The sequence below is a fragment of the Mustela lutreola genome, chromosome 8, assembly GCF_030435805.1.
Source record: "Mustela lutreola isolate mMusLut2 chromosome 8, mMusLut2.pri, whole genome shotgun sequence".
Lineage (NCBI taxonomy): Eukaryota > Metazoa > Chordata > Mammalia > Carnivora > Mustelidae > Mustela > Mustela lutreola.
Genome location: NC_081297.1, coordinates 97,574,604 through 97,600,928, shown reverse-complemented (window position 1 = coordinate 97,600,928; position 26,325 = coordinate 97,574,604). Strand labels below are relative to the sequence as shown.

Below are 26,325 nucleotides of genomic sequence, written 5' to 3'. Positions count from 1 at the left end.
GGGTTGTTTTTGTTTGTTTGTGTTCCCCTATTTAAAAAAATTACTAAATCCTTTTTTTACATATTTTTAATATCTTTTACATTTTATATTTCAATTTGGATTATAAAACTAATTTCACATTTACTTCATTTCAGCTAACAACAGCACCATGAGAAAATTATAAACATTTACACTTTTTTTTTTTTTTTATAAACATATATTTTTATCCCCAGGGGTACAGGTCTGTGAATCACCAGGTTTACACACTTCACAGCACTCACCAAATCACATACCCTCCCCAATGTCCATGTCCATAATCCCACCCCCTTTTACACTTTATACTTAATGAAATAAGCTTAGTGAAATAAAGTGATTCACCCAATAATAGATCAAAACATGAGATTTAAAAATCTTATTTTATAACCACAAAGACAGTTTTTCTGCATGACACAATGAATCAACACAAAATCTGTTCAGCACTGAAGAAATTTCATAATCAACAGAAACTCAAAAAGAAAATCCATAAGGAAGAAATGTGCAAGTAGTGATTGCTAAGTAACACAGTCTTATGAAAATGAATACAGAAATGTTCTTATCATATGTTTGCTAACTTAATGTCATTTCACCGTGTGATAGGTGTTTACTGAAAATAAAACCGAAGCACCCTAGTTTTCATTGCTGAAAAATAAAGATTTATACTAGATGATCCTCACTAGCATTAAGCCCCTAAAACTCATCTATCTATAAATCAACAAAGTCACTGGATGCGATGGTGTTATTGGCAGTAACCCCTATTAAGATTGTGCATATTGGCATCCTGAGCAAAGGGGCACAACACAACAAACCAATGATGTGTGCAGATGTCACAGTCTCTCTTCCATTTTCCATGACCTTATTGGATAATTCACCCTACTGAGATTTTATTAACTCATCTTTAGCTATGTGTTGATGGCAAACTAGCCTCAAAGGATTTCATCTCAGGAAACTGTTAAAATCATCTTCTTGAAGATAGCAAGTCTTTCTCAAAGATTTTATCTTCCTCAAGTAATCAGTACTGTTGTAGAATCCCTACAAATTCTCTGTAAGGCACAAACAACCAAAACACAGATTGCTATCATTTTTGAAAAGCATCTCCACGCTGAAATTGTCCCCAAATCACAAATCTATTCTCCAATCACACACATTTCACATTACTTACATTTATTATTATTAAATATCCAGTACCTGAAAGGCATAAACACTGATCAAATGGAAAAAAAAAATAGGAGCTGAAACCAAACTATTATAGACCCACATAAAGAGACTGACTTTTGCTCTGGTCTTCAATATCTCTGAAGGAAACATCAGGGACAGTAATTTGGATATGGAACTGAGCTGAGGATATTTATTTCCTGGAAGAATTTCCTAGGGAAAGGACAAAATCATTGGAGTACATTTTCTTTTTCTTTATTTTGAGCAAGATGTCATGAGTGGGGAGGGACAGAGAAAGAGGGAGAGGGAGAGAAGAAATCTTAAGCAAGTTCCACTCAGCAAAGAGCCTGATACAGGGTTTGATTCCAGAAGCCTCAGGTCATGACCTGAAACTGAAATCAAGAATCGACGCCTAACTGACTGAGCCACCTAGGTGCCCCAGCTGTTGGATTCTTCAACGGATATGGGGAGGTAAGTTTGGAAGAAGTTAAGATTCTAATAAAGAGAATTATCCCAGTAGGAAGCAAGTCATCGACATGGCAGATAGGGGCTTTATTGAGAGACTGGAAGGGAAAAATATGGTGTGAGGCAAACAGAAAGAATTAATTATGTATTTAGGAGCATGGTATAGAAAATGATTGTTAATTTCTTACAGACTATTTGACATTTGGGGCAAACAATGTTATGCACATTTATTTCCCCTACTTCAATAAGTTTCTTCCTTCTCCAAATATGAAGGAAGACATGGAAACAGGAAGATGATACTAGATATTGAGAAGGAAGAACACTAGAAAGTGTTATAGAACACTAGAAAGTCAAGAAGGTGAATTACAATTTTGCAAGGTTCTGGGACTGGTTGTTGGCACATGGGATTTCTTTGTGACTAAATACATGCATGAACCCAAGCTCAGAAATGCTGGGGATCATGAAAATGCTTCTTGCACCAGTCAGAAAAATTGCCTTTCCTATTTTTTTTCCATGTTCCAAGATCTCAAATATCCTTTGCATTGACTTTGCTTGACTCAACCTTTTTGTTGAATTATATAAATATGGACCACATGGGAGAAAATAGGAACTGAAACCAAACTCTTAGAGTTGCACATAAACAGACTGACTTCTGTTCTGATCTTCAGTCTCCTTGAAGGGAACTTGACGTTGCAATTATGGTGGGAGAGTCCATGGCTCAGGGAAGCTAATGGAAGCTCTCGGGCTTCACCATGGCCGCCTTTCTTTCACATGCACATCGCCTCAACTCTTTGCAGTCCTTCGAGAAAGCCTTTCCATTGAGGATGGTCACACAGTCTCTGCTTCTTAGGCTGGTAAAATCTATTGTAATCTCAAACCTTAAAGAAAAAAAAAGTTTCACTGAATCATAATTTACTTCTAAAATGAAATATTAAATACCCTGAAAGTACATAGAGAGTACTCCTAATGTGATAAAATTATAGAATAGATACACAGAATGAATTTACTGGAGAGATGGAGTCACCAAGCTCTTTCTTTTCAGCCCCTCAATTGTCATACTTGTTCCTAGAAGCATCAGTTCATCTAAAACAAAAAAAAACTGTTTGTAACTAAAACTAAGATACATACTATAATCCAAATTTGTTATATTTTGCCATCATCTGAAAAATCAGCTACTTTCTCAGTGACTCCATTTAATTAACTATAAAATAAAAATGATTACATTGATTATGTTTTATTTCTTGGGAGACTAAATCCCATATAATATATATATAGAGAGAAGAAAGATGTCTGTTCAAACATGGCTTCAAATTGTAATATATTTTACAACAGATATTATATTGACTTATTTCAAAAGATATCATGCACAATCTCATCTAATACTCACATAAGTAAAACCAATTTTTGGATAATTTTGCTCCTTATAGCCTCAGTAAATTTATTCTCAAGACTGTATTTTTAAAAATTTTATTCATTTATTTGAGAGAGAAAGAGAGAGAGCATAAGTGGGGGAAGGAATGGAGGGAGAGGGACAAGGAGACTCCATACTGAGTACAGGACCATTAGATCATAACCTGAGCCAAAACCAAGAGTCAGATGCTTAACTGACTGGACCATCCAGGTGCTCCTCAGAAACTGTACTTTTAAAAATGTGCTCCCTATTACACTGCACAGAAAGCCAAGAATTCTGAGGTCTTATATTATCTCTGGGTATTGATAAGTTGTGAGGTTGTGTGGTCTTAGCCAAGTTACCATCTTAACCTGGGTTTCAGCTTATTCATACATAAAATCTCTCTTCTCCTCTTCCTCTTCTTCTTCCTCTTCCTTCTTTTCTCTCTCTCTCTGTGTCTCTGTCTCTCTCTCCCCCACTCAGCGAATCCCAAATACTTAATAATGCTCCAGATATATCAGAGGCTGAAATGAAAACTCTGAAAGCATCCAGACAGAGAACTGTCCTTACTATTTTACTAACATTTTGTATGTCTCCTTTACTTGTTTATAAGTCAGTCAAAAGCAAGCACTATGCTTTATTGTTATACATCCCTGTACATCCTCCTACAAACATAGTATCCAATACAAAGTGGAGGTTTGATTTTTGCTTATTGAAGCAAGTTGCTGAACTGGGTCACTCAAGCTAAGTTCTCTACTAAATTCTTTTCCCACAAAATGTTCTGAAGTCTTACAGTTCGGGGAAGTAAAGGGCTCCATCAGTCCACAGCCAGACTTTGCCACTGCCGTTGCGAGATAGCCCTGTCCAATAAGAGTAGAAAAACTCAGAGTAGCTCTGAGGCATGGCAAACTCCTGTGAAGGCACACAAGAAGATCTTTAGCTTTAGAGATGTTATACTGTGTAGATAGAGAGATACATAGGGCCAGCAAGCACTTTTAATAGGAAAACAGGACATGAGTCCTGCCCCACGTAGGTGATAGTATACTTGAGGGAAAAAGTGTCCATTCTCAGGTCAGTTTGTTCAAGCTGAAGAATTTATCTTGTCTTACTAAGTCTGAATATATACTAAAACCAAGATTATGTTCTAAATAAATATAAATATCTTCTAAAACCAAGAATCACATCAACGAAGATTTATAAATGACCTATTATTTTCAAGTCACAGGGTAAACGCTAAGACTTATATAAAAAAAGACAGGGGGGCGGATTTACAAAGAGATGTGGGTTGACTGTGAAATGGAAGAATATGGGAAGAAAAGTGTAAAAATGGATAAAGTAATCTTTATAAATACCTGCAAAGGGACTGACCAGGAAGAAGAGAACAATGAATATACTTTAATGCAAAAAGAGGTAAGAGAAAATTTGGAGGGATGACCTATGTCTCAGACAAGGAAGAGGAGAAAGAAATTTTTCATATATATATGTGTATTTATATTTTTGTTTAGTATTTATATACACACATATATATAATTCCTTCTCTAATATTTATATTGAAATTTTTTTGAAAAATTTTAAAGATTTCATAATTTATTTATCTATTTGAGGTGGGGAAGAGGGACAAGCAGACTCTATGCTGAGCAGGGAGCCCAACTTGGGGCTTGATCTCATGACCCTGAGATCTGACCTGAGCTGAAATCAAGAGTGAGACACAGGGTGCCTGGATAGCTCAGTGAGTTAAGCCGCTGCCTTTGCCTCAGGTCATGATCTCAGGGTCCTGGGATCGAGTCCCGCATCAGGCTCTCTGCTCGGTAGGGAGCGTGCTTCTCCCTCTCTCTCTCTCTCTGCCTGCCTCTCTGCCTAATTGTGATCTCTCTCTGTCAAATAAATAAGTAAAATCTTTAAAAAAAAGAAAAAAACAAGAGTGAGACACAACTGACTCTTCACTATACTATGAGTTCTTTAAGGATACATACCTTGTTTTATGTCCTCAACCCTCCAGATAATTATTGAACCATAGTTTGGTTCAATAAAAGATCTTTGGAAGTAGATATGAAACTATCACTAAGCAATAGTCATCTCTTAGGCATATTAAAGGAAGTGCAGTTGAAAATACTTCCAATTTATGGTAGACACCTCAAATTAAAAGTTCTAAAAATAAGTCATATGAAAATGACTTAAATGTATATAAATCTTTGAAGTGCATGAGACAAAAGCACTATATAACTTTTACAATATTTCCTACCATTATATATAGTACAACTCAATTATAATAAACCTGTGTCCTTGGTTTGTGCTAGAGGTGGAGGAAAAGAAGAGAATAAGAAAAATTAGGTGGGCTTACAGTAGGACACATTGTCTCAGTCAAATAAATTACCTCCTTTTCTGCCTAAATTGAGCTGCTGAGAAAGGATAAAAAAATGTTATTTTAGTAGAGAGACATTTCAGAGTTACGTTCACCACAGATTTCAGAAAAGTGGGTAGGAATTAAGATGTAACTAGAAGGATGACAAGAATTTGCATAGTGAGCTAAGCATTTATTTCAATTAAATAATCCTTTGTTGATAAATTACTCTGTGCCAAGACTTCTGCTAAAACAACGATAAATAAAAAGTGGTCACAATGCCTAAGGGATTGAATACAAAGGCAGTAATAAATATTTTTTAAAAGGGTGGGAAAAATTACATGATTTTACAGTTTGTCTTAGTTGCATATACTTAATACATGTTATTTGTAATTTTACTTTCATATTTGCCTCAACTAGTCTATTTTAGGTTATAAATTTCTGGAAGACAAGATATTTATCTGCAGGTTATATAATGATTTAATTAAATGTTTTTCAATTAAAAGCTTTGTCCTTTTATAACAGAAGAACAGAAATGCTATTCTCATCTTTCTAACATGGCTTCGATATCGCTCCCTTCTTGCCCCAAACAAAAAAGGTAAGAAATTAAAGAATTTTTTATTTGATTCCTGACTTGTGGGGATTTTGAAGAGCTTCCTCTTATGGGTTTTTGTTTTGTTTTTATTTTATTTGTGGAGAGCAGAACAGTTTTTATATACTCAAGGAATCACTCAAAACCATAGGAGTAAGAGATTGCAGTAAGGGCGAAAGTCTGGGGACACTGACTCCTTAATACTCTTGTATAGCTCTTTTAAGGACCCGTTTTGAGAATAATTCAAGCACTGACCAGGATCTTACCAGTACTTCCTGTGTGTTTATTTTCAGCATAGTCGCATTCTCAGCAATGCAGAAATATTCACAGCCTTGCCAATTCTTGCTCTCTCTATAGAATCGGTAGCATTTGTCCCCATGCCACTTCCATTCTTCTGGACAAGGGCTGCATCTGTGCTCTTGGAAAGAAACCAATTTTAATATTATTTTCTATCCAGGTCTGCTGTCGTTCCTATCCTGGAATTATATAGTATTTGATGACTCAAGTATTCTTAATATTTAGAATACTTTCTTTTCGATATTTAATTGCCCAGGAATGGTAATGACAAATGCTTATAAAATACTCTCCATATGCCAGAAACTATAATTAATACTGAGTGTATGGTAAAAATTAAAACAGACACTACCTGCTTTCATGGAATTTGGAATCTAGCAATGAACGATTAGAACTTCCTTGATTCTTGCCCTATATAATTCAATCCACAGAGGATATTCAGTTTCATAAAGAACTTCTCATATGTTCCAAAACTCATTACAGCTTATATTTAAGAAAGAACTGAAGCTTCCATAGTTTTCTTCTTCAAAATCCTCTTATATAATTATAAAAGGATTTCTGTAATTCAACATATACCAATAAGATATGGACCTTTTTCTTATTCTAAACACAAGTAAATAAAATTATAGAAGAAAAAGACACAAATACTAAGCAAAGTATGATTTAGAATGATAAATCTCCATTGTCAGAAATTAAGGTGGTCACCAAAGTCAGCAAAGTAAGTGTAGAAGTCAAGGGTGAGATGGACTACCGAGGTAGAGGTCATAAGTATAAGAACTAGTCCCTGAGAGCCATGGTTTTAACTTTGATGAGGATACTTGAGCCCTTGAGAGTTGTCACTTGTAATCAGCTCCCTGATGGTGGGATGGGAACTCAATCATTCCATAAAAACGTCTTTATTTTAAGAACAATCCGGTGTCAAAATGTTAACATGTTAAAATGGTCAACATGCACTTGGAAATTACGTTATTGTTTTAATTTTTTCTGTATATTGAAAATCTTCCTTAAGGTAAAACAGTTTAAAATAAATAAATAATTGAGGAGATGCCTTTGTATGTCAGTTCATATTTCTGGCCCAGACCTTATACCAAACTACTTATTCAGATCTCTACTTAAACACGCCCCAAATAGCACTCCTGCTCCCTTCATTTCCCCACTCATAACAACAGAATTCTTCCCCATTTCATTTGATCACATCTCTCCTAATTGCTTTGCCCCAAAACTCTGGAACCATCCTTGACTCCTTTATTTCTCTCATGTCCCCTTTTATTCCATCATGCATTCATCTCCTCTGATTATATCCTAGTTTGAGGCACCATCAGCTCTCTCCTGGGTTACTTACAAAAGCCATCTCTTAGGTGATTTCTCTGTTTTCACTCTTCCTCCTTCCAGTGTATTTTCAACATATTTGCAGTGTGAGCCTTAAAATGCTCATGTCAGATCTATTATTTCTTCTGCTCAAGATCCTGTAATGAATCCTTGCTTTGCTCAAAATAGAAGCCAAATCCCTGGTAACGTCACCTAATGCAATGTATAATCACTACTACATCTGTTAGTCCTCCCCTCCCTCCCTCTGCTCCAGGCACACAGACGCCATATTATTCCCTGAATATGCACCTCCATTCACACTTCAGGGCACTTCTTGTTTTCTCTACCTGGCTTATTCTTTCTCCATATGCTTACATAGCTAACCCCCCTAACTCTTCAAATCTTTGCTCCTATACCCTTATCTTAATTAGGAATTTATGGTATCCCTATGTAATTAGCAACCCACCATCCCGGAATCCTGATGCCTCGTACTTTATCTACTTCATTTTCCATAGGATTGATTACCTTCTTATATATTATATTTAGTTTGGCCAACCATTCTTGCGTGCCTGAAATCTAGGCTTTCCCAAATTGTAGGACTTTTAATACTAAAACTGGAGAAGATTTGAGCAAACCCCATGGGATGAGTTGATCATCTTATTTTACCTTTTTAAATTGATTTTTACCATCACTGTAATAGAATCAGAGGTCTAGGAGGGCAGAAATCTGTATATGTTTTGCATCATATGCAACAGTATGTGCTCAGTAAATCTTAGCTTGTGTGGCAGAGTAGATGGATGTTTGGATAATGGGAAAGAAATGGAGAGCAGCAAAATAACACTGAGAACTAACATCAAACCAAAGCTTTATGAATATTTTCATGGGAACAGGAATATCATGAATACATTTGCATATAGATTTTATATTAAAACAAAATATAGTTTATTTGTATACAAAGTTTTCTTTTTGTCTTTATGCAGCTAGATGTAAATTCCCGAGACCACTGGTTTCAGAGAAACTTGGATTATCTTTTGATGACATGGCCCCCAACAAACACACAGAGGGTTGTCAGAAACATAAGAAGAGAAAACAAAACTATGCAAAGTAGTAGATATATTAATTATCTTGAACTTGATAATCATTGTATAATGTGTTTGTATGTCAAATCATCATGTTGTACATTTTAAATACATTCAATTCCGTGTGTCCATCCTCACTAAAGTTAAAAAAGAAAAGAAAAAAAACCGTGACCGATGAGATCATTAATCATGTGGGGAAGAATCACTTAGAGAAGTGGTAATGTGCTTGTGGGTGTTATTTTACTGGGTAACCACGCAATCTGGCCTTCTGGTTAGTGTGGGAAGTGGAAGAGGAAGACTTCATCCTAATTTAAAGTCCCCAAAAGAAAAATAAAAAGTCGTGACTTAGAATGTATATTGTTTCCTATACATGCAAGATGAGTGGAAGAGAAGGGAAGGCTAACTTGAAGAGTTAGAAGCTACAAAACCCCAAAAAAGATGGGAGGGAAAGGTACAAGATTGAAGTGATGCTTCCTGTCTTGTCCAGACATGATTATCAAAGCATGGTTCATCTCCACTGGCATTGTCATTATTACTGAAATGCCGATTTATGGTAACCAGACAAGGCGCAGTGGATTTAAATAACTGTAATTTGATTCCGCCCCTCAACATTTTTAAACTGATCCCCATATGATTCTTGAAATGTGAGAAATTTTATGAGCTTGTTAAATTCTTAAGGAGAAAAATGTATAAACACATTATGAAATGTAGACTACTGGTAGGTCTTTAGGTGCTGAGGTAAACTGAGGAATAACCCTGTGTTATATATTTGCAGTGTTATTTTGGTTATTGGACATTAATTGCTTCTATTGTTTAAAATGTCTGAGCTTGAAGAATCCCTTTATGTATTACAACACAGACGTATCCAAACTACACGATCCCAATGGTGGGGGATGACCCAGGTGCCTAAATTCTTCATGAAGCTTACCAGAAAATTAACTATGTGACACGTGACTCCCAGGCACTCGGATAGGAAGGTCAGCTGTATAATGACAACTAGCCTGAGGGAGCCAACTGGCAGAGGGAGCTTAGCGATCCCTACTCACCTCCACTTTTGTTATAGAGCTCACGACACAGTTTTTCAGCCACACGCTGCAGGATTTCTGCAAGCTTCCTGTTCCTGGTTTGGAGAGACTGCAGCTGTCGGGAGAGATTCCCCAATCGTTCTTCCTTGTGAGAAATGCTGTCTTGTTGGGTATTGGAAAGCTGGTAGAACTGAAAAACTAACCCAAGTTACCAAGTCAGACTGGACAGGCCATTTTTTCATTTCTATTTCTACTTTTTCGTGTGGGGAAGACAAAATGTCGTATTGTTTAAATCTCATGCTCTGAGATTTCATATTGCCTGTGTTCAAGTTGAACTGTAGCACATGATAAACTGCATCGTCTCGGACAAATTAACATCTCTGAATCCATCTTTTTATCTGAAAATGTAGAATCATAGTAACAGTTTCTAACTTCAGGACTCAATTCCTTAACCATATCTATTGCTCAATAAATAGTATGTATATACTCTTAAACCGCTGCTCAACCTAAAATCACAAATCCATTTATCTATTGATTATTATATTGAGTATTGACAATGTACCACATATAGTTATCTCATTCATTCATAAAATAGTCATATCATCATTTCCATTATCTTATAGCTTCCAACCAGGATCAGTGAGGACAAGCAACTTCCTTAGTATCACTTGGCTAGAAAATTTCAACACTTAGGAATAAACTCCAGATTTCTAAATCTAAGTAGAGAAATCCTTCATGAATCATGAGAGTTGCTTTACATCCCTAAAAAGAATGGTGGTTATGAAACAAATTATATCAAAATGAAGTAATAATTGGGGGGCCATGAAAGAAACACTAAGAAATATATATTTTTTTTAATTTTAAAAAGCTACGATAATGAAGGAAAGTTCAAACATTTCTTAGAAAAACCAAATGTTTGACCTGCTCTTCAATGTAACCTTTTACCTTAAGCCACCTTCTTCAACTGATCAGGAAACATTACTGTAGGGTCTCAATCTCATGAAGCAAGTTCACCCACTTTCTCTCTCTCTCTCTCTTTTAATTTTTTTTACTTTTTGAGCTTGTCTTCAATGTTTGAAAATAAAAGATTTTTTCATATGCATTTTTCCTTTTTCAGTTTTCACAAGATTTTGCAAAATGATTCTATAGTTTCCTGAATTTTTTGAGAAATACTGTAGAAATTAAGGACCTATTCTGCTCTCCTTATAGAAGGAGAGGAGTAGCTCTAAGTAAAATCTCCTCTCTGTGTTAGCTGCTGAGCCATGCGTACTAAGAGCAAAAACCACAGCCTGTACTGTTTAGTAGAATGAAATAGAGCTAAATCATACATTCATTAAAAATTGTTGATTTTTGAGGCTCAGTCGGTTGAGCATCTGACTCTTGATCTCGCCTCAGGTCATGATCTCAGGGTCAAGACCCTGGTGCAACTCTGCCCTCATCCTGGTGCCTGCTTAAGATTTTCTCTCTCCCACTCCCTCTGTTCCTCCCCATCCAGAGACCTCCGCTGCCCCACTCAAAAAAAAAAAAAAAAAAAAAAATGCTGATTTTAAATATTGGCATGTAGACAAACAGATAAAACCTGCTTATCTCAAACAGAATGTAAAAGTCTAGCTGTCCAGTGATTGCTATATTTTAATGCTGCATTCACTGCTCATCATCTCAATGAGCGCTTTAGAAAAAGGTACATTGAGGGGCGCCTGGGTGGCTCAGTCACTAAGTATCTGCCTTCGGCTCAGGTCCTGATCCCAGGGTCTTGGGATGCCATCCCTCATCAGGCTCCTTGCTCAGTGGAGAGTCTGCTTCTCCCTCTTCCACTCCCCCTGCTTGTGTTCCCTCTCTCCATGTCTCTCTCTCTCTCTCAAATAAATAAATAAAATCTTAAAAAAAAATAGAATAAGGTGCATTGAATTATCCACAGGCTCCAGAATTAAATTAAAAAAAAAAAAATCCATAACAAGTATTTCTCATCCTAGACAAACCTTAGAACCACCGTCCTCCCCCAGTCAGAGCGCAGACTTACACACAAGCCCCAGGGCTAATAGGCCAATCAGCAGCACCAAACACAAAGTCAGCAGAGTCAGGGCCACTGGACGCCAAACTGAAGAGGGAGGCCGGCGCCCTGCAGGGAACAGAGAGGAAAAGGCAGGATTTCGATTTGTCTTTCTCTTGGATTCATTCCACCAGCAAGTCAGAAGAGCTGGTTCTGGAGAAGAGCAACAGTAAGCAGAGGCTGGATAACACTCCCTCTGTCCTCTGAACCGCTGTCAGAAGGCTCAGTGCCAAGCCTCCCTTCCACAGGAGTGTTCCCTCACCGGTCCCGCCCATTTCCATAACCCTGACACCCTCAGTTCTACTTAGCACGGAGTCAAGTTATGCATTGCCCTTATCTTTATAAGGTTGTGTGCATAACCTTCTTTTTGTCAAAATTTGAGTTATGAAAGACATGAGAATGCCTGAACAGGGAACAATTTTTCACATCATCAGAGAAGAGATGAAATTAATTTGTTGTTATTTTTACAAAACACCTTGCCACTGAGTTTCATCTGTGCTTCCACTGAAAAGAAAATTGCATATCGGTAATGAGAAATGATCATTTTACTCTTTCCTTTTTGGGATTTCTTTATTGAAAGTCCCTCTTTTAGTTCATTGGATTTCTATCTCTGCAAAAATGGATTATAAAGAGACATGATCATCAGTTTATTGAGGAGGGATCTAAGCTAACTCAATTTTGAGCAGTTAAATAATAAATGCTATGCCCCCACCAGTTTGCTTGCTGTTAATTACAGTTCTACTGAGTCAACAGTGAATCCATTATCTAGTGAAGTTAGCCATTATTCTAAAAGACCTGTGATATCACACAAGGAAGACCCTCCCATCCCCCAACCTCTTAGGTACATGTAGCATCTAAGCATTGTGATTAAAATGAAACAAAGGGATAGCCACAACCCCAATAAAACTTCGATCAGTCTCTAAGACCTGTGTTTCACTTCCTTAGGACTTGAATTTAAAGACATACAAATTCATTTCCTTTTTAACAAAGTCCTCTACAAAATGTAGTCTAGGTATAGAGATTTGTGTTACACATTATTTTCAAGTGGGGAATGATAAGTGGGAAAGATAGAAATGGAAAATGTGATTACTATCCTTTGGAATTTACAGTCTAGTAGAAAGATAAGGAAAAATCATAGAGCAGACACTAAGATTGATATATTTTAAAAAGTGAATCTTATTTTCCCTTAATAATCATGTCTGTTAAAAATTTTCAGTGGAGGGGTGCCTGGGTAACTCAGTGGGTTAAAGCCTCTGCCTTTGGCTCGAGTCATGATCCCAGGGTCCTGGGATCGAGCCCCGAATCGGGCTCTCTTGCTCAGCAGGGAGCCTGCTTTCTCCCCCCCTCCACCCCCCCCCCATCTCTCTGCCTACTTGTGGTCTCTGTCTGTCAAATAAATAAATAAAAATCTTAAAAAAAAAAAAATTTCAGTGGATTGCATTACAGTTAGAATAAAATCTGAATCACTCCTCATGAAGATTCAGATCTCTCTTTTTAACAAAATTGAAATTTGATTATGTTAGTTCCCAACTTAAAAACTTCCAATAATTTTTTTGCACTTAAAATTCTACAGGAGTCTTTTTCTTCTGGACCCCATCTATTTCTTCCATCCTTTCCTGAACTACTCTCCCTTCATTCAAGTGTTCTACATACAATGGCCTCTGTTTGTCCTTGAAACAAACAAGCTTGTCCCAGTTCTAGTACCTTTGGAGTTAGGGCTGCCTCTCCTCACTGTTAATTAAGCTTCAGCAAGTTGTTGGTAGGTTTTTTTCCACTGCTACTCAGCTTTCCATTTAAATGTGCATCCTTAAAAAAAATAAAAATTTTTAAAAAAGTGCATCCTTGGAAGAGCTCCATGAGTTCATTTTAATACATAACCCCATTACATATGTTTCTTAAAAATGAGATTATTAATATTTTCATGGTTTTCATGTGTTTGTTTTCCTCTATATCCTCCCTCTTGTGGAAGGTACATTCCATGAAAATAGTAATTTTTTTAAGGTTTTATTTATTTATTTGACAGAAAGAGACATAATGAGAGAGGGAACACAACCAGTGAAAGTGGGAGAGGGAGAAGCAAGGAGCCTGATGCGGGGCTAGATCCCAAGACCTTGGGATCATGACCTGAACCAAAGGCAGACACTTAACAACTGAGCCACACAGGTGCCCCTGAAAACAGTAATCTTGTCTATCTTGTTCACCAGTGTATTTCCAGTACTGAAAGTAGTACCCGCCACATAAGGGCTAAATACGTATTTGAATGAGTAAATGAATAAAGAATGAAACTGTAAAAACTTAATATGACTTTAACTATGTAATTTTTTAATAGAGGCACAGAGGATTATCTAAAGTTACACTTCACTGATTTTTTTTAAAACTCTGTTGACTTTTCAGCATTATTTCTGACAATAGAATTTGGACTCAGCTAAATTCATCTTCTAGCCATACTGGTCTCTATTCAGACTTGTGTGAGATTCTGAAACATGAACAGATATTGGAGAGATTTGTTTTCTTTCTTATTTCCTTCAATTAGCTTGCCTAAGTAGATTGGTCTAAATTTTCCTGGAAATTGTTGGCTTCTCAATGCATTGACCTTAAGAGTATCTCAAGTCACCAGAACATAAAAGAACAAGATCAGAGGGCAGAATACAGTTTAAGCTAAACATCCTTTCCAAACCCTAAGTCTCTTGAAAGTTCTGTGTAGCTCAAGAAGCTTAAGTAGGTAGATAGTTCCAGATTTCAGAAATACCGGTGATGGTTTTATCTTTCTCCATACATCTTATTACCATCAAGAATATGATATACCTTACTCATTTCTTTTGGTTTATAGCTGTAGAAAGTAAGCTCCTTTTAGAAAGGGTTATTATAGTCTGTTTATTCACTAGAAGAACATCAATTTTAGCACCTAGAACATCAGATGGAAGAAGCCCAATTAACACTGAATGAATGAGTGAGTCATTTATATATAAATATCTGTTATATGCATGTCTATCCCTGCTCAAACCTATTTCTATTAGTACACATCTGAAAGGCATAAACTATTTTTAGAAGTATTTTATTTATTTATTTATTTATTTATTCATTCATTCATTCATTTGAGAGAGAGAGAGAGAGCAACCATGAGCAGGAAGGGCAGAGGGAGAGGGAAAGAGAGAATCTCGAGCAGACTCTGTGCTGAGCAGAGCCGGACACGGGGCTCGATCAAGATCCTGAGAGCATGACCCGAACTGACACCAAGAATCTGTCACTTAACTAACTGAACCAACCAGGCGCCCCAGGCATAAACTATTTTTTAAATGTTGCTCCTTCTTATAGTTGGTATTTCCCTGGCCAAAATTATCTTACTATTTAATAAGACGGTAAAGGAAAAGAACAACTGTGGAAATCAACCAAATGATTCCTTAAGAACCTATTATTCCTTGTATAATACTCGGGCACCAGAAGTGCTGATCTTCTGCCCAAAGGATCAAAAAGAATAATCTTAAATCCTTACTGTAGAATGGGGGCATGGACTTAAGGAATTAGAATATTATTTAATAATAGTTACATCTGTGTAAACAGATCATCCTTCCTAAGGTTGTCTCTAAGACAGAAGATGAAAGTATAAGGTATCTTCTGCTAAGGAACAAAGTTTGAAAAATTCTCTTCCAATGAGTCATCTCTCCCCGGTCATTTGGAAATGTTTCTACTCCTGATTCTTATCTCTCTCTTTCTTTTTCTCCCTTCCTCCTCCTTACTTTTTTTTTTCTTCTTGCGTCTCTTTCTCAATATTCACAATCTCTTTGTTTTATCTCAGGACCCAGAAAAACACAACCCCAGGGAGTTTCTATAGTGCATATGGCAATTTCCTAGGAACCTGGCTTCCCTGATGGAAAAACCATGGAGCTGAAAGTTTCATTTTTATTTTTAAGATTTTATTTATTTATTTGACAGAGAGAGGGGGAACATAGGCAGGGGCAGGGAGAGAGGGAGAAGCAGGCTTCCCCCTGAGCAGGGAGTCTCATGCTACACTTCATCCAGGGCTCTGGGATCATGACCTAAGGCACCCAGGCGCTCCTTCATTTTTTTTTTTTTTTTTTTTTTTAACTATGGAGAAGAAATTGAGGATTGTTGGAGGGGAGTAGAGTGGAGGGATAGGCTAAGTGCGTGATGAGGATTAAGGAGGGCTCTTGTGATGAGCACTGGATGGTATGTGGAAGTGATGAATCACTAAATTCTATACCCGAAACAAAAGAAAAAAAAAAGTGAAACTTTTTTTATGCCATTTTTCTCTCTATTTTTCTAACTTTAGGTTTAATATCCCTAAATTTTATCCCAAGTGCCTTGATCAGAATGAGGTCTCTCTCTAGGGACCACACCCAACTTAAAAGAAGAAAAATAAGCTGACTGGGAGGAGCTTCAGTTTGGCTTGGCTTTATTGTGGTTTATTTTTTGGAAGAGAACCCCCTATTCTGTCTCCTGAGGCATGTTTAGAAAAAGGTGTGGACAGGGCAAGGAATGATATAAACATCCTTAAGAATAATAAGATATATATAGAAAAAAAACAACCCTTTCCTGTATCCTTTTACTATAACTATACTATAAAAGGCTACAGTGCTAAGGTCAAGTTTTGAACACAAATTCCTTTGTAAGTATAAGAAACTTTGGTAGATGAAGAGCTTTCATACTTGACCAGTTACTCTTCCACAAGCATCAGAAAGGGGACATTTTATACACCTCCATTCCCAGAGCTTAGGAGAAATGAAACATGTATTGCCAGATGTAATCTATTAGCATGACTCTGAAATAGAAAGCATAATAAAAGCTGGGAAAGACACAGAGGCTTTATTTTTTTTTAATATTTTCTTTATTTGAGAGTGAACGAGAGAGCCTACAAACAGGGGGGAGGGGCAGAGGGAGAGAGAGAGATGCAGACTCCCTGCTGATCAGAGAGCCTGCTGGGGGACTTGATCCTAGGACTAGGACCCCAGGATCATGATCTGAGCCATCCAGGTGCCCCAGGAAAAACAGAGGGTCTTTAAATAATTTGTGCAAAACTACATTGCAAACCAGGGGCGGAACCAGGATTAAATTGCCTTGCTTAACCCCACACATTGTATATTTCCTCTTGACCAGAACTCACAGACAAATGGGGAATACACTGGTGACAAAGTGCATAATATTTCAGAAATTACTTTTAATATATTTTAATCATGAGATATTGCTCATTGGATATCTGACTTTTGGATATATTTTTAAAATTGTAAATGTCTTTTTAGCAACTTCTTCTTGTTTCCTTAAGCACGTACAGCACATAATAGATCTCATCATGGGAGAATGGTCAAGGTATTTTTCAGTGTTTGTGAAAATGCATATTTTCCTTATCTTATGAGTCTATTTCAAATATTCGATATTTTCATTCTTGCTAAAAGTAAATGGGTCTTGGTCTTCCTATAATTTCAAAGGAATATACATCTAAAAATGTATAAACTATTTCCAGATTATCATCAAGTTTTCAACTCATGGCAATTAGAAAGCCAAATATATAGATAGATAGATAGATAGATAGATAGATATTGGTATATATACTAAAATTTAGCTGAGTCAATTTTATATCCCAATTAAGGAGTTTCACTTATGAAATATAATTTAAAAATAGCATCACTATTAATAACAATTGCTAACACTCCTGGAGTTACTAAGATAAAGGCTTTGAATGCATTATTTCATATCATATAACAGCCTATGAATAGATACTATTATGGACCCCATTTTATAGGTAGGTAATTGAGTCCTAGGGAGGTGAGTTATCTTATTCACAGACACACAGCTTCTGAGAACAACTCCTGAGTATATCATGTATGCTGTAGTGTTTCATTTGACTCATCCAAATATTTTTTAAGATGGAACAGTTCTTAACCCTTATTTGGATTTTTAGTACTTAAGAATTGCCTAATCTGCTTTGGTCTGCACAGCTGGTAAGTGATGGAGCCAGAAGTACTAATACTCTCCCTCCAGATTTAAATATTTTAAATCATGTTCTTATTCTCCCAAAAAATCCCACATTAATCTTTGTGCTTATATGGCAGTTCCTTATGAAATTGTAGAAAGACTCTACTGCTTACTACTTTTCACTTTATTATGAAATATCTCAGGAATTGCCACCTTAAAGTATACATTCTCCACTCTACCCCCAAGGAGAACTTTCTCAAATATAAATTTAATCTCTTCCTTAAGGAAAAAAAAAAAAAGTTTCTTAGCATGCTATATAAGACCCTGCGTAGTAGACTCTCATCCTACTTTTTAGCCTCATCTGCCCACATGCCCCCTCATATACCCTCCCTTTGAGGACTAACCATTCCTCTACCCAATAATCTACCTTGCCACTGTGTTTGAATCATTTGCTGATGATTCCCAAATGATCATATCCTGTTCTAAATTCCAGCCAGAAATCAAAAAATTCAAAAATTCATAATCTCTGCACATGTAGTCCTCACAACTAGTTTCCATCTTGCTCTACCTGGAAAACTTGGATTCTGCCTTACAGACGGAGCAAATGTCATCTCATTCAAAAATACCCACATGAGGGGTGCCTGGGTGGCTCAGTGGGTTAAAGCCTTTGCCTTTGGCTCAGTTCAAGATCTCAGGGTGCTGGGATTGAGTCCTGAATCGGACTCTCTGCTCGGCAGGGAGCCTGCTTCCTCCTCTCTCTCTGCCTGCCTCTCTGCCTACTTGTGATCTCACTCTGTCAAATAAATAAATAAAATCTTAAAAAAAAAAAAAACCCCACATGAGTAAATGCAATCAGTAACTTATTCACCCCTATTGACTTCTGCGGTCTCCTACATATATCCAATAGTACTACATAACGTTTCCTTATAATTGATTCAAATTGTTCCTTCCACTTCTTCAAGCACCTAAAAATAGGGTCTCCCCATAAATACAGAAAACAAATGGATGGTTGCAAAGAGGAGGCAGGTTGGAGGATGGACAAAATGAGTGAAGGGGAGTGGGAAGTACAGACTTCCAGCTACGGAATGAGTAAGTCAAGGGAAAGAAGGAACAGCATAAGAAATGTAATGGATGGTATTGTAATAGTGCTGTATGGTGGTAGATGGTAGCTCCTCTTGTGCAAAATGTAATGCATGAACTTGTCAAACCACTTTACTGCACACCTGAAACTAATGTAGCATTTTTCCTCAAATATACTTCAACAGGAAAAAAAAAAGGGGGGGGTCTCCTATGCCTACCATACCACTTGATATTAAGTAGGTGTGCACTAAAGATTTGTGGAATCAATTACATATAATGTGAATCAATTTATGCTTTGACACTTCAATGAAGATTTATGCTTCATTGAGGAAATGAAGCTAAAAAACTAGAAAAATTTGAGACTATTGTAATTAATATCAGTAGGGGGAAAGTAGAACTTGAATTTATCACCAAAGTGTTTTTATTTTTTTCTTAAACCCAAATAAGTTATCATATTCTTTTGATAAATTTATATTTAATCTTATGTAAGAATTCTAGTTCATCAGTGATTTTATTCTCTCTCCCTGGTATATTAGAACTGTGATTTGCTTTTGCTGCACTTCTTTTCAAGCTACAATTGAGTTAGAATCTCACATCTTAAAAAAAAATAAATTTAAGATGCATTCATGCAAACTCATAATACCTCAGATCTCACACTTTATCTTTTCTCTTTATAGCTGGCTTCTCGTAAAGAGAGAAAATTTTAAAAAAGGAAAGTGACAAAGTATTTATTTTCCTGTTTAATTATGGTCCTTTTAAACCCCTGCTATTAAAAATTACCAATAATCTATTTTTCTCTTTACTGCTGAAACAACAAATTGTTTTTAACCTTCCATTTACTTGAACTTTCTGCAGTATTTATTGCTTATTATTTTTTAAATTTACTATTTATTACCATTGACTTTGCTGTCTTGCAGGAGGGTATTGTTTTGTGGCTTCCTTAATGTCTCTCTCTCTCCACTTCACCGCTGTCTATCATTCATTTTTCGTACTTTTATTGAAATCTCTCAGTCATCCTCCCCTCACTTGGTATATTGCCCAAGAGTCTCTCCTTGGTACTCTATTCCTTTGGGCTTTTTGTCTTTTCATTTTCCTTTCTCATCCTCAGTGATATAGCTCATCCTCAGAAAGTTTAGTTCCTACCGAAATGTTGACAATTCTCACATACAAATGGAGCTCAGAATCCTTATTTCCTCCATGCAGCGTATACAAGGGTCTTTGGGCAACTCCAACTGCATGTTCTTTCTCTCCCAGCCATCTTGAACTTAAATTGGATTCAACATCATTCCCATTCCTCCTGTAGCTTCTATCTTAGTTATCAGCAGCACCATTTACATAACATCCGACGGGACCTATGCTCTTTCTTTCCTTGTCTTCCCACTTAGAACCAGTCATCAAGTCTTTAAACTCTACCTCCTCAGCTTCTGATTCCTCCTCCTCATTCTCCTGCTACTTCAGTTCAGGTTCCTCTAATCTCCTGCTTAGACTAGTGCAAAATAACCCTATTAGCTCATCAAGTTTCCTACTCCTTCAAATCATCTTCCTCATTGCAGCCAAGATGGTCTTCTGAGAACACAAAACTCATTATGTTACTCCCTGTTTAAATCCTTCCGTGAGCTTATTTTAGAGACTTAGAATCAAAATTCCTGAGTATAATATAATAGACCCTTTATAACTTTCCATACTGCTTGTATTGCTTATTGTTCTCCAAAAACACAAAGTTACTTAAGACCTCCAAAGCTTTTTTCTCATGGATCTGTCTGACTATAGCAGCCCAGGCCTTTAAACCCTTCCATTTTTGCTTTCATATAATGTGGAACCTCTTCAAGTCAACTCAACTCCATGGCCATTTCCTCCTTCAAACCTTTCCCAATCTCCTCTACCCCTACCAAATAGAAGTGACCAGGCTTGGAGTGCCTGGGTGGCTCAGTGGGTTAAGCCGCTGCCTTCGGCTCAGGTCATGATCTCAGGGTCCTGGGATTGAGTCCTGCATCAGGCTCTCTGCTCAGCAGGGAGCCTGCTTCCCTCTCTCTCTCTCCGGCTGCCTCTCTGTCTACTTGTGATTTCTCTCTGTCAAATTAATAAATAAAATCTTTAAAAAAAAAAAAAAAAAAGAAGTGACCAGGATCTTCATTGTATCATGTATATACCTCCATTGTGGCACCTTATCATACTTATTGCATAAACAAGAGTTGTATTAGACTTTTAAGTTTCCTTATAAACAGGGATCATACCATATTTGGCATTATGGTATGATTATTAGTACTTTGCAATTTACTGGGCATAACGTGAACCTGAGCATGACCTGAACGTGAACTTTCTTTGGAAAGATGGACGATGTCTTTCACTTTTCTTTTTTATCTTCCTAATTGTTTAGCATTTTTAAGGATGAACATAACTTTTATACTGAAAAATGAAAATCAAGAAAATAAATGAGTATACATAATTTATCTTTATTAATTCTAAAGAAAAAAATTAACTTTCCATTCATAATGATGCCACAATATTATGTTGAATTTAAATCTTCTGCATTGCCAAAATATTCTTGGAACAATTTTTGCTCTGTTATTTTATTTTTTTTTAAAGATTTTATTTATTTATTTGAAAGAGAGACAGTGAGAGAGAACATGAGTGAGGAGAAGGTCAGAGGGAGAAGCAGACTTCCCATGGAGCTGGGAGCCTGATGTGGGACTCGATCCTGGGACTCCAGGATCATGACCTGAGCCGAAGGCAGTCGTCCAACCAACTGAGCCACCCAGGTGCCCCTGCTCTGTTATTTTAAAAGAAATATTATATCAAATAATTTTTTTAAGACATAACTAAACTTCTGTAGGGACATTCCTCTACATATTTGCATTATCACAAGACGAAAACAAGGTATCATATGTGTAGGGTAAGATAACTGTTTACAGAAGTTTGCCTTTAAGACACTTTGTAACCTCTATTCCTACTGTTTCAGTTTCCACTTCAATGGAAAGATTGCCAGATGTTTCGCTAAGTGTTTCATCCTGCCCCACCTACCTCTTACCCTTGAGTTCAGTAGAACTTATTTGTACACTCTGTTCCTGATTATGCTGATCACCAATCCTTGTGAGAGCTCCTGGCTCTAGTCAAAGGTGAAAAATGAAGTTATACACAAGCCACTTAAAACCACAGCCCCAAGACCTGATTCTTCACAGGATTTGTTGGAGGAAAATATAATGTATCTTATTACACACATCCGGTGGCCACAGAAACTGACATCCCAATGTTGTCATTTGCTTCTCATCAAGGAGGATGCAAGTCCCCAGTATCTTCTTATAGCTTAGAATAGGGTTTAGTAAAAAGAAAAGAAAAAATGTCACATCAGGAGGTCTCAGGTGATAATCACTCAGTGAATAGAAAGGGAATAGAAAGGGGAAAAGGAAGAAAACCTAAAAACTATGTGATAAAGAAGAAGTGGAAGAGAAGAGTGAAAATGTATGTGCCCAGATTTATAGAGGTAAAGGAAATCTGACTGTCAAAAGAGAAAGGACATACTAAAATACAGTCATTGAGTGAAAACCACTCTGCTGTCAACTGACACAAAAATTATGTTCTGTTAAAGAGAACACTTGGGAATTCTCAAGGAATTTTATATTGAAAGAAAAGGCACATTTCTGGTATGTCTGCAATATGCCAAGGTCTTTACATAACTTATCAACCTTATCCCCAACCGCCTTATAAGAGAAGTGTTTGAATTGAATTATAAAATAATTTGTTACATTTAGCTTCCAACTTATACTTTAATTTCCAATAATTCACCTTCTAACATAGTAATAAAAATATTTTTTTTTCAGTACCTACAAGAGAGAATTCACATAAATAGAGAAGGATTTTTTCCTTGGGCAACTCAGCCAAAGTAAGGCAGAAATGTGACTTGAGTTCTAGTGGAAAGACCTCACAGTAGAACACAAACAGGACTAGGATTTAATAGCAGGTGTGCTGCTTACAAACTGTGATATTGGGGATGCCTGGGTGGCTCAGTGGGTTAAGCATCTGCCTTCAGCACAGGTCATGATCCCAGGGTCCTGGGATCAAGACCCGCATCAGTCTGCCTGCTCAGTGGGTATCCTGCCTCTTCCTCTGCCTGCTATTCCCCCTATTTGTGCTCTCTCTCTCTCTGACAAATAAACAAATAAAATCTTAAAAAAAAAACTGTGATATTGGACAAATAACTTAAGTATTCTGGGTTCTCAGTTTCTTCATTTATAAAATGTTTCTGACAGTAAACATGTATATAGTATTATGTGCCTGAAATTATTTTAAGCACTTGTATATATAAAGCACCTCTCTTATAAGATGGTTGGAGTATAAGGTTAATAAGTTCTGTTTTATACATATGTGTGTGTGTGTGCATGTGTGTGTGTGTGTGTGTGTGTGTGTGTGTGTATACTGAGTTGCCCAGGAAATAAGATCCTTCTCTATGTATGGGAATTCTCTCTTCCATGGACTGAAAAATAATAAAAGGGAATGAGACAGGATATAATTTCATCTGAGTCCACTATTTAATCAGCAAATCACAGAATTTGAGAGCTAAAGGACCTTAGAAGACATTTACTTTAATCCCCCATCATTTCACAGATGATAAAACCCATTATGACTCTCGAAAGGCCTCACAACTTCAAGATGCAGAATTATGACAACAGAACACCAGGGTTGATATGCCTGCTTGGAAACCTCCCTCTAAAGCCTGAGCTCAAAACTAGCAAAATGATAGCCTTCATAAATCCAAGTTTCCAGATCAAATCACAGTTGGCAAACAAAACAGCAATTGGATCTGGCCTTCACAGGAAGCCAAGAAGAGACACTGCTTGAATTCTACATACAATCTCACTTTTGTACACTATACTAACTTGTTAAAAACAACATACCCTTGACTGCAAACCACTGTGCCAACAACAAAGTTGTAAAAAAACAAACATCTGTGCATCTACTAGAGTTTAATTTTTTCAATGTTCGTATACATGGCACACAAGTTATGGAAAATCCACAGTTATCACACAGAAGTGTAAGTCACGAAAACACTTTCTCTTTCCCTCACTTTGCACATTCCTCAGAGACATAGTTCATCTCACATACTGCTCAAGAGTGACCAGTTTGGACAGCTGGAGACCAAGTACCTGTGTGCCCAGCCTCTGGCTGCTGGGTCGTAGAGGAGGCTCGAGATGGCACACTCATGATGGTGTCCCTATCAAAGTCCAGCATGTCCCTCGTGCTGCTGTACTTGGCCTGCATCTGGACTCCTGCAGGGGTGAGGCTGAGCTGCAGTTTGATTGCCCCGAAGCTGTATAGCTACTGGGAGATAGTGCAGGAGCTACGGCGCTGAAAGTCATTCCTAATGTTCTTCTCTCCCTGTGAGTAGTGGGGGAAGCCTCTGACTCCAGTTCCTGCTTGGACAGGCCCAGCCCCTCTCCTGGGAAATTGTACTCTGAAGGCCAAGTTGGTCAGGCAGGGAGGAAACAGCATGTGTTTTCTATTTGGGCGGTCTCTGTCTGAACAATTACTGAAGGGTTGTCCTTCTCAGATCCCTTTTGTTCGTTTTTTTGTAATTCCTGTATAAGTACAGTGTCAAAAAGGCAGACCATCCAAACACACCTAGAGATTCCTTCAGGCTCTGCAGAGCAATAATCAGGCAAAGGAATACATATTATCCAGTCTCTTACATACCAGACACTCATAGTGTCACTTAGATGAGGTTTAACTTCTGAAAAGAGGACATCATAGAACCAGCTTCTTCCTTTCTCCAAGGGCATAGTTTAAAGCATCATATCCATGAAATGTCAGCACAGAGACTTTTTGAGACTCTCTATGGATTCTACATTTTCCTTTTTACAAAAAAGGAGATTGAAGCCCAGTTAGATGAAGTGGTTGTTTTAAAGTCACATAGTGTCTTAATGATAGTATGAGCTTCAAAAGTGTTCTCCTGTTGAACTTCTCCAGGAACAAAGGAGCTGTCAGGTGCCAGTACCCTTCCCTGCCCCTCATCATAAACAGCAATCAACTGCAGAAACCAGTGTGGTGCCTAATTTGCTAACACACACACCCCTAACCCCCAACACCCCACTCCACACACACTGCTTCAGAAGACCTGCTCTTTCTAGTTATGCTTGCCTCAGTCTCCTCACCCAGGAGACTGGCATAAACCAGGCCAACTCCCAGTCTCCTACCCCCACATACTTTTCTGGACCCTGGGCAATGAGCAGAAGACATGAACAGACATTTCCCCAAGGAAGACAGTCAGATGGCCAACAGACACATGAAAAGATGCACAATCACTCTCATCATCAGGGAGATGCACATCAAAACCATAGTGAGCTATCATCTCACACCTGCCAGAATGGCTAAAATCCAAAAATCAAGAAATAGCAAGTGTTGACAAGGATGTGGAGAAAAAGGAAACTTCTTGTCCTATTGGTGGGAATGCAATCAGTGCAGCCACTGTACCCATTGATAGATGAAAATATAGATATAGATATAGATATAGATATAGATATATATATATGTATTATTCAGCCATTAAAAAAGAATAGATCTTGCCAGTTACAATGATATGGTAGGGCTAAAGAGTATAATTCTACGTGAAATAAGACAGACAGAAAAAGACAAATACCATATGATTTCATTCATATGTGGAATTTAAGGGAAAAAACAATGATCAGAGGAAAAAAGAGACAAACCAGAAAAGAGATTCTTAACTACAGAGAATAAACAAACGGTTACCAGAGGGGAGGTGGGGTGATAGGTAAAGGGGATTAAGAGGGATTAAGATTAGCCGATGAGTACTGAGTAATGTGTGCAAGTATAGCAGCACTGTCACCCGAAACTAATGGGACAGTGTATGTTAACTACGCTGGATTTTTTTTAAAGTGTTCTCCTATTGTCAATTCAATGATCTTTCCTCTTACAGTGTATGAACTCAATTTAACATTTTGTAGACCATGGTCATGAACAAATTACACATTTAACTGGAAGTCAGGACTTTTAGAATTATTGCTAACTACATGTGATGTTACATGTGACTCCAGGAAAGCAGGTAATAATTTTTACCTAAATTTCCCAAGCTGAGAAGGAAATGAAAAGACTGTTTTAGATAATGTCCAAAAATCCTTCTTGAATCAGTAAAATATAATTGTATTATTTAATCAATACTTTCCCATGTTTTGGTTATTAGCTTAGCTAAATCAAGCATACCAAATAAAAAGACATGGAGAAGATGCTTGGGTGGGAACATGCAGACCCAGGAGGGGTGGATTAAGAAGCACATATTGGACATTGGGGAGGGTATGTGATTTGGTGAGTGCTGTGAAGTGTGTAAACCCGGTGATTCACAGACCTGGGGATAAAAAATATATGTATATAAAAAATATATGTTTATAAAAAATAAAAAATTAAAAAAAAAAAATTAAAAAAAAAAAAAAAAAAAGAAGCACATATTGTTGATTTATTATATGTCTCAAACTATGTATTGTTTATCAGATCATTCTAAATAAAACAAACCCAAAGAGACCTTTCTTTTTCATCAGGCCTTGTAAAAAGTAGTGAATAAAAAATTATTTGGTAATTTGCATTGGATTGTTGT

General features: G+C 37.1%; 1 protein-coding gene across 1 annotated transcript; it reads right to left on the bottom strand.

The window, feature by feature from the left end:
* Positions 1-376: 376 nt before the first annotated feature.
* On the bottom strand, positions 377-25,492 carry CLEC1A (C-type lectin domain family 1 member A). Its single transcript, XM_059186139.1, has 6 exons — positions 23,867-25,492; positions 11,685-11,783; positions 9,686-9,862; positions 6,225-6,376; positions 3,819-3,937; positions 377-2,513 (listed from the first exon to the last, which is right to left on the bottom strand). The coding sequence occupies exons 1-6, from the start codon at positions 23,979-23,981 to the stop codon at positions 2,363-2,365; spliced, it is 813 nt and encodes a 270-aa protein (XP_059042122.1). The 5' UTR covers positions 23,982-25,492; the 3' UTR covers positions 377-2,362.
* Between the last annotated feature and the right edge of the window lie 833 nt (positions 25,493-26,325).

What these genes read in the sequence shown, in the direction of transcription:
- CLEC1A (XM_059186139.1), bottom strand. Translation starts at nt 23,981, where the DNA reads ATGCAGGCCAAGTACAGCAGCACGAGGGACATGCTGGACTTTGATAGG. An exon ending in GCTCTATAACAAAAGTGGAG is followed by an intron (nt 6,377 to 9,685) that starts GTGAGTAGGGAT and finishes TTTCTTTCCAAG; the next exon opens with AGCACAGATGCAGCCCTTGT. An exon ending in GCCCTTTACTTCCCCGAACT is followed by an intron (nt 2,514 to 3,818) that starts GTAAGACTTCAG and finishes TTTTTCTTTAAG; the next exon opens with GTTTGAGATTACAATAGATT.